At 35.6% G+C, this 9342-nt stretch overlaps 1 protein-coding gene across 2 annotated transcripts; it reads right to left on the minus strand.

Moving 5' to 3' along the window:
- Positions 1-6495: 6495 nt before the first annotated feature.
- On the minus strand, positions 6496-8786 carry LOC114752227 (uncharacterized). 2 transcript variants are annotated; one of them, XM_028940950.1, is made up of 5 exons: positions 8281-8786; positions 7864-8187; positions 7423-7753; positions 7215-7328; positions 6496-7097 (listed from the first exon to the last, which is right to left on the minus strand). In XM_028940950.1, the coding sequence occupies exons 1-5, from the start codon at positions 8632-8634 to the stop codon at positions 6985-6987; spliced, it is 1236 nt and encodes a 411-aa protein (XP_028796783.1). In that variant the 5' UTR covers positions 8635-8786; the 3' UTR covers positions 6496-6984. The 2 variants fall into 2 exon arrangements, with proteins under 2 accessions (XP_028796783.1, XP_028796782.1); XM_028940949.1 differs by having other exon boundaries at positions 7423-7759.
- Positions 8787-9342: the final 556 nt, after the last annotated feature.

Genomic DNA, 9342 nt, shown 5'->3' on the forward strand with positions numbered 1-9342 from the left:
ATTTGAACCTTTATCTTGTGCGCACTTTGTAGCTTTCTTCTTTCTTGTTTTTCCTTTAGGTATCGGTATCTTTTCATCGAAGACAATCTTGTTTGAAGTGGCAATTTGAGTTTTAGTTTGCCACATTGTGAGGAATTATTCCTTCACTCAAATTACTTTGTGGTAATTTTAGAACATGCCTGGGTGTTTTAGAGGCAGTGAACCTAACTAGCACTGTGGAGACACGATCCAAGTCTAATGTTTAGTTAATAAGAAAGAAACTTGTAGGATTTTTTTCAGTTATGAAAAACTGTGCAGGCTTTTTAGTGAGATAACAGGCTTTTATATTATGGGTTTAATTATAATAAAAGCATGAAGGTTTGAAATGAATAGGAAGGATGCAAATGATTGAATGGGTGAAGTGAATTCCACAACACTAAAGTTGGGGAGTATCATGAAAATACGTTCATTGGATTTACGAAAAGATGCCAAAGCTTCTTTGGGTGGGCCTCTCCCCATGATTGGCTCAATTCCTGATCTTCAACTTTTTTTTTTTAAAGAAAAATGGGGGGGGGGACCTCTCACATTCAATAATTCAATGTATCATCATTCAAAAAAAAAAATTCAATGTATCAATATGCTCGGTCCAGCAAAATAATAGTAGTAACGAACACTTTCATAACCCTCACTACTTTTATATATAATTCACAAAAATAATGGTTGGTTGCATGTGCAATAACAGAAATAAATTTCAATTCTTATTATTTTTCTTCAATATCAATAGGTTTGCTTTTCCTTTTATTGTATTTTTTTTCACTAGAAGTATTTTAGCTTAGTGAAAAACAACAACACATCATCAAACAGTTCCAAAACCAAAAAAAAAACACACACACACACAAATAGGGCAAAGCTTAATCAAACACAATGTTTGACCCAAACAATACCATCATCATAAACCTGAATTCGAAGTTAAAATTAGAGTCACACAACCTAATGGGAGTTGGGAACTCACCAAGGTTTACATCCTTGTTGGAGAATTTTTCCTATTTAGTACTTTACATTGATTTTTTTTTGTCTAATTTTTGAAATATTACTGTTTTTTTTTTATATCAGGATCATTTCATCATTCAAAATTCCAGACCACCTTGCAATATGAATGGATGAAACGAATTCATGATAAATTTGGAGAATAAATTAAAACATAATAGAATTTAGGCATAAGTAAAAGCGTACAAAGCATTCGAAATTAAATTATATCAAAACAAAATTAGGTTACAAAAGTATAGCCTGAAGAAGAATCAAATTTTGGTTGAACAAAGTCAATGGAAAGAAGAATGGTGGGTGACAAAATGCTTTGTTGGCTCGGCTTTAATGACAGGTCATGTGTATAGGCTGGAAGGCGTAAAATTGGAACGGATATGATGGATGAGATTCACATCATATAACAAAACTAGTTTAAGCCCAAAATGAACGCCTTAATTCTTGCAATTTACACTTTTCATTTTCTAAATCAACAAAATTAAGAATGTTGGATCCTGAAAAGTCGAAGCTTCTACAAGTGATATCATGCCCCAACTACACACCACTTATGATTTGATATTTGCCAGCTACATTCTATGTCCTAAGGTACTTACTGCTCAAATCCTTAATATATGATCTAATTAACTAATTTAAAAAATTAAAAAGTATGCTTAATTATAGCATATATTATATAATCTCTCTAAAATATGTATATGTATCATTAGATTATATATAAGTTTATAAACCGGGCAAACTAGTTTGGAGAAAAACAATAATATAATACTTAGAAGTAATGTATTCAATATCCTTAATCTTCTCAATTTAATTAATTAGGTGTTATATTAAACACGAAATGTAAGATAATTATTTAAAGGATAAGAGATATAGTGTATTTTTTACGCTTTGTGACAGGTTGCATGATTATGTGAAAGTAAAGGATGCATGTAAAGTGAATGGATCGGGTTGGCGGATTCGGATGGACCAAGAAGAAACGTGATTGACGGCTGCAGATATGGGCCACTGTAGCCCTATTAAAGTAGTTGGGAGGCCACCACCATTCCTAACCTTCACATCACCATCACAGCTCCAAGTCGTCAACAAAAAAAAAAAAAAGGAGAGAAAAGAAAGAAAAATTTATTGGGTGAATCACTAATTCAATAATAATATATTGGGCGAATCCCTAATTCAACGATTTGCTCAAGGGAAGGCCTCCATTGCACTAATTTTATTGTTTGTGCACTTTGGGTGCTCTGAGTTTTCCTAATTGTCATTCTTTTGTAAATTTTTTTGAAAATATGAAATCACTATTTATTAATATTTTCTTTAAATTAAAAAATTTCATGATACAAAAACTATAAAATACGGCTTGGATGGTTATTCTTAAACCTTTGAGAAAGAGGAAATTAAAAACAAATTGTCACACATAACGTAAAAGTGAGGAGGATTGTATTATGTAACATCATATTCTCAATTAAAAAAATATATCAAGATAAAATATGGAGAAAAATATTAAGATGGGTTGTAATCAAAATCTTTTTTTTTAAAAAAAAAAAGAGTGGATGTCACATAGTGCACACAACATGATATGATCACATCACAACTTCGTGTGTGACCTTCCATATTGCTTAAACGTTACTTTCAATTATTTTTGGTGCCTTTGTTAGCAATCTTGCCAGCAAAGGCACATCCAAACCTAGTTTATGTTTTTTTGCATAAAAAAATGTTAATTTCGTAAAAGAGGCTCTTTAAGCATTACATATGGTCATTCCATTCCCATGCATGCCATTATGCCAAGGCCCAATAATTAAATTGCTTCAAAATGATGACCTCCCACAAACACCTACCCTTTTTATTTTATTTTTTAAAAAAATCATAACACATTATTAGTATTAATGCTGAGATAATTGTCAGGAATCAAGGGTGACATGAATGGAATGTCTTGATTTTAACCAAACAAAAGAAAGTAAGAAACAAATTAACAATCCGAAACAGCAAAAGCAACAAATAAGGTAAACTTGAAACGGTGACGGCACAGTTACTGAACTGTTAGCCAATGAGAGTGTTCTTAGGATGCTGAAAAGTGCAAAATCCACCCTTTGTTTATTGCTTTTTTTTTTCCCATTTTGAAATATTCAACAGATCAAATCATGTGACCTAATCAACCGCCCAAGTGATTAACCGGAACATCACACAATCTTATTGATTCAAAAATTGACTTCAAATATGTAAATTTAAAGTAAGTTTGTGTGCCTCCATTTGTAGCCTTGTCAAATGAAATCTCCTCATTAATAATAGATGTTACAAGCTCAATCCTATTTTGGGACCTGTAGTGCTTGTTTGGCATCACAATTTAGGTTCTTAAAAATATTTATTGATGTCATTTAAAATAAAATTTTTCTTCCATACTTACTTTTTTTTTCTTAGGTGAGATCTTACACACTTACTTTATACGAGTATTATATAAATCATAATTTAATCGTCTTCTTCTTTTTAAGCTAAACTTTTTTAAAAGGATTTTTTTTTATAAGATAACATTTATTTTTGTTCAAATATTTAATGAGTTTTTTCTAATTTTATCCCCCCTATATTCTCTTTTCTTCTTAATTAATTTATTGTATCTTTTACTTATTCTCTTCATTAATAAGAGTATATTAAAAAAACAAATATATGCCTTACATATTTATTATTTTAAATTGATTTTAATTGATTTCTTGATAAATATAAATAGATAAAATTTAGTTTATATTTTGAACCCAAAAAATATAACTTAATTGTCTTCTTCTTTTTAAATTAAAAAAAAAAAAGAGTAAGTCTGTGTAAGACTGTGAGAAAGTGGAAATCAAAAGAACAGGCGTGGCCGTACAAACCCCCCACATGCCTCACTTTATGGGGCTGTACTTTCACTACTTCCCGGTTCCCGTTCCATCTTAGCACTTCATTAATATCTTATTTTTCACGTACCTTTCTCAGTAAATTCATACTCCTCCTCTTCTAATTAATATAAGTTAGCCTTTCAATTATAGTCCCATACATAAATGAATAATGGAACAAAAAATGAACAAGACTGTGAGCAAAATTAATGGGCGTGAAGGCTTATTATCGGAAAATTGAGGGTCAATTTGTGATTAATTAAGATAAAATAGTACTCCTCCGGTCCTTAATATAGGACCCAATTCTTGAGTTGGTTTTGGTCCTAAATATAAGACCCATTTATCATATTTATCAATTTTCTCTAAATTACCCTTATAGATACTCCATCAGCCATAATCAAATAGAATAGGGAAAGGGGGTATAAAAAAGATGATTATGGTGTTTTAGGAAAAATGTGTCATTTTTCTTATAATTAACTAATTTACCTAACTTCCTTAATCTAATCAAATTAGTTAAATGGGTCTTATATTAAGGACTGGAAGAGTAATAAAAAAAAGAGTGACAAGACATAATATATGCGGATACGTGAAGGGGCAACGACATATCACATGATCAAAATCATTTGAAAATTTTAGTGGGCATGGACACCTGGAAGAAATAGGGTAAAAAAAAAACATCTCTCTAATTTTGACTCAGTCAACAGCACACACATGCGACCTCATATCAAATTTATGACCTTCACGAGGATTTATATGTTAGGTACCAAACCTTGCTGTAGCCATTTATTTTTTTACGTCAGTATGTGTGAGTTTTTTGTTAAATTAATAAGTACTCCGTAATGTAAAGTTTCAAGTGGGGTACATCTCACGATGTGATTTCAGTATTTAAAATAGAGTTGGTATGGTGAGCTAACCTACTCGCATAATTAATTTTACTCTGAGTTAATGAACCTAGTAATGGATAAAGCAAGTACACTTCATTAATTCCTCACCCATTTCAATATAATAGTATCATCAACTTCATCCGTCGAGTTAATTAAGTTTTCTCACTCAACATTAAGATGAACTATGTCAATGATTGAACTCAAACATTAAAAACTATTTTAATATTTTTTTAAAAATTATTTTCGGAATAAAGGGCATGTAAAAATGTATGAGGATAACTAGCTAAATGAAATCGATGCATAAAACCATCCAAGTGGGGCTCTATACTCCCCCCGTAGAGAAATGTTACTTGTTATTGATACAAGTCATTTGTCTCATATTATCGTATATTAAGAAATGTATTAAATTGAAAAAAAAAATCAATTTTATTCTTAAAGTTCTTTCTCTGAGAATTAAATAAGGATACAATTAGAAAGTAAGTATTAAATATACTATAAGTGATTTAAGGGGTGTTTGGAATAGTTTTTGGAAAGTTATTGTGATTTTATAGAGTTCACGATAAATATATTAGAGGTATTTTATTCCAACTTGCATAAAAGCACTTTAAGTTTCTTATGGCCCTGTTTGGATTAGCGTTTAAAATCATTTATAATTATGTCTCATGTAAATAAAAATGAAACTCTTCTCAAATACTTATCTTGTATTTCATAAATTACAATTAAAAAGTTATTTATAAGTCATGTTAAACAGACTCATATAAGGTTCCCAAACACTTATTTTTACCAAAACTTTTCCCTCTAAATGATTTACATTTAGGATCTCAGTGGTACCTATGATTACATCTTCCACATTCATTTGATAACCTTGAAAGCCCGAAAATCAGCATAGCAACTAACCTCTCTTAACATGAGGTCAAAAATCAACAATCCAATAGCGCATCGGGAGGTAGCAAATTTGCCTGGTAGAAGATCATCTTAAATTAGGCCGTTACTGATCAGCTGCAATGATTCGAATCAAACTAATGCATACACAATTTTTTATTTCATAATCTTGTTCCAGATTTGAATCTTCTTTAGACATGCCGATTCTTTTTGCCCAACGGAAATGGTAAACAAAAATGTGTTTGTGGCAAACGTCAGGAATTAAATCAAAGGATCTATAAAATTTGAACTGAGACTTTTTGTTCTTCCTTTACCCCACTTCAAAATTAAATTAGTCTCCCTCACTCCTCAACTTGAAAACCCAAAACCTTGGGACTTGGGGAAGCACCACGCCAGTGTTGAAGTTCATATTTCCATGTCAAGCAAACTTCCTTTTAAAAAAAAAAAAATAAAGCACCAATGTAACATGAAATTAAAAAGAAGGGCTAAAATATATTAAATATTGCCCATCACTCTCGTAAAAGCAAAAATTACAACATTCAAACATGTCTCCGTTTACAGCCATTAGCCAGGGCGATGCCACTCCTCGCCATGAACATATATATCGATAAAAATACATAAATGATTAAGTATTATAAAGAGAAATTTTGCCTCTTTTAAGGAAGAAAGGGCCCAGAACCCACTGAGTGGACCAGAATACCCCATCCAGTCTCCTTCAATCCCAGGCTTGTCCCTTTCGCCTGATTCTCCTCTCAAATTGAATCTCCCTTCCCTCTTTTTTGATTTCAAAATCTTTCATAATGATTCCATTTCATTAACAGCTATCAAAGGCACAACCCAACAGCAACAAAAGCACAACATGAAGAAATAATAACATTAATATTATTATTACTTAGTATAAATTATTACATAACTTTTTTACCGGCCAGGGATTTACAAGTTCTGGGTAAAAACTTCCAATCTCTGACGCTACTACTAACTTGCTTCACACTTCTTCCCCCTCCCGACTTTCCTCTTCCTTCCCATCACCCACTAGTGCAGGAAGGAAGAAGATCGGCTACTAAGCTTTAGCTTATTACAACCAAAATAAAAACACTAAACTCCTATTTCTTCTTCTTCACTGTTTACGCAACGAAAAGCCACAACCTACAACCCGCAATCTTATCCCAAAAAATATAGATATTGCTTTATTGCACCTAAAAGCTAACACAACATTCTTGAATATCTTCTTCTTCATCATCCCTATTGAAAAATTTTAAAACCAAAATACCATGATCCCTACTTAAAACCTATTGCACTTGCCCCACTTCACTAGTTTAACTTGGAGAATTTGAATCTTCTTGCTTCGGTCAGTATATCCAGTCCTGGGGTAAGCGTAGGTCGTGGTTCGCTACCTCCTCTGGCCGACCACTTATTCTCTGCTGCTGCAAGAGTAGAGCATTTCTTCGAGCCACTAATGCATCTGCAACATCAAAAACCACAACGCAAAATCCATCAGTAAAACAAGTTTTAACTATGAAATTCACTTTACATTTAAGAGGGTTCCTCAAGGGGACTGAAAAGATAAAATCAAACTCACCATACTCGGCGGCAAATGCTGCGGAGAAGCCTGTTTGATTGGCTGCATTCAGGTCATCGCTCTTCAAGTTCCGACCAGGAACAACCTTGGACGGAAGCAGGACAGGCGCACAACCTGAGGGGAATGAACCCATTGCATGTTAGATGCAATCTTAACAGACAAATTAGAAACACATTACAGAATAAACAAGTTCAGAGTAAGCGGTTACTTGTTTTCTTGCGAGGCTCTGGTGGGTTTCCGTACTGGCGAGGGAGGAAAACCCCTGTTCCACCACATCCCCTTCTACCAACAGATCCGCCGTTCGCGGCGGCTCGTGATCCAGATCCATTGAGCTGCACCTGCTGATGATTGTGGGTTTGAACTTGGAGAGGAGACCAAGCACAATGGGGCATAGACAAAGGACGCCCACATTTCACACTCTCGTACCCAACATTGCGCACAGCTCTGTTTTGCATTTTCTGCTGCTGCTGAGCCAGCCAGTCAGCTTTAGCTTGCCTCCCCCACACAGAAGTACACTGTTGCTGGCTCGCCTGTTGAGCCTGAACCTTAAAAGAGAAAACAATCCCTTGAGACCTTCGCCGGCGAAGGCAGAAGCCAAGTGTCAATTCTAACTAAGCTTTGAATGATCGTTGTTATCTGCTAAACTCACCTGAAGGAAGCTCTGGTTCGAGTAAATCGATGGGGCTTGAGTCTTTGGAATTGCAGGCCGAGGGGCACCGAGAAACGCACCGTTCTGGAAATCGTACTTGGAAACTTCACTGTTCATCTTCAGCCTCGCGACTTGTCCAGCAGCGGCGTAGATGACATCCCAGGCGAGGTCATTCTTTGCAGGAAACGGCGTCGTTGGAGGGGATGGAACCTGAGAACCTATACTTGGGCTTCTGTCGCCAGAGACAGCGCTGCTACCGGACCAGCTTCCGATTCCGCTCAAAGTCGACTGAGGCGACCGGGCTAAGCCACGAGTTTTCTGAACCTAAAGAACCGACCCGAATCAGTTCTAAAAGGGAGGGTGATACGAAAATGAAATTTGAAATTTCGGAGAAATCCCCAAACTCTTTAGTCTTACCTCAGTTTTGTCCCTGTCGCAGCAAGTGGCGACAGTGAGTTTTGGAGTTTTGTAGAGGGACGACTGACTCAACCGGCGACTCCAGGCCGCAAAGAAGTCCTCGTCAACGTCGCTACCGCTGCTATCAGTCTCCGTCGAACCAGCCACCGACTCCACCGGCGAGCTCATAGCGGAGCCAGAAGGCCCGAAAGAGTAAAAATCGTAGGGAAACTCCGAGGGGAAGCCGAAAGAAGCATCCAAGTCAGCGTTGACGCCATTCTTATCGTTCTCCTTGTCGCCGAGGATGTCGGCATCGGTCAGGATCTGCGAGGGAAGCCATAACTCGGCATCATTCACCGCTTTCGCCATAGCCATGATTCGTTACAGGGACGGAGATGAGGAAAGTTGCAGATTTAACAGTGACCCAGCTGAGGTTGCTGGGTTTAGCAAGGCCCAAGATGAGAAAAATAGACTAAAGAAGAAAAAGGGCAAAAAGAAGACGAAGCAGAAGGGGAGAGAGAAGAGAGAGAGGAGAGAAGGGGTGAGAGGAAGAAGAGTTGGAGTATCGAATGTTGAAGACAGGCTGCCTTTATTAAGGTTTAAGGGTCCCTCTAAGACAGTTCAAAATACGAGAGAGAGAGAGAGAGAGATAGCGAGCGGATGGGGCCCAGTAGTTGGAGACATTTGTCCTTGTAATTGTATATAACTCACCTGCCATATGTCCAGTCTAGGGCTAATTAATTGAGATTAATTAAGCTCAACCATTAAAGTATGATTATAATTGTCATACATGGGGATGTGTGTTTTACAGCTTCTACACCCTACTACTTGCTCCTCCAAATTTTTTGAATTTTCAAACAGTTTTGATAAATGGCGCAATTAGTATCATCATCCCCTGTTCACTTACCTCCTTTCCAACCTTATTCCCATCTTTTGTCTCTACCAGTAATTCCCCAGTTTGGCCATTTCCACTTTTCATGTTTAAATTTTGAAGCTTCTTCTGACTCCTGCTCTGAACTATAGTATTCCCTCCTCCCATTATTATTATTATTAAAAAAATAATGATTACATCTACTTCTTTTT

Source organism: Neltuma alba, unplaced genomic scaffold (genome assembly GCF_004799145.2).
Source record: "Neltuma alba isolate B1F8T4 unplaced genomic scaffold, ASM479914v2 tig00007289_pilon, whole genome shotgun sequence".
NCBI lineage: Eukaryota > Viridiplantae > Streptophyta > Magnoliopsida > Fabales > Fabaceae > Neltuma > Neltuma alba.

Coding starts and splice junctions, on each gene's coding strand:
- LOC114752227 (XM_028940949.1), bottom strand. CDS start 8,634: ATGGCTATGGCGAAAGCGGTGAATGATGCCGAGTTATGGCTTCCCTCG. Junction 8,188..8,280: donor GCGACAGGGACAAAACTGAG/GTAAGACTAAAG, acceptor TCGGTTCTTTAG/GTTCAGAAAACTCGTGGCTT. Junction 7,329..7,422: donor AGAGCCTCGCAAGAAAACAA/GTAACCGCTTAC, acceptor CATTCCCCTCAG/GTTGTGCGCCTGTCCTGCTT.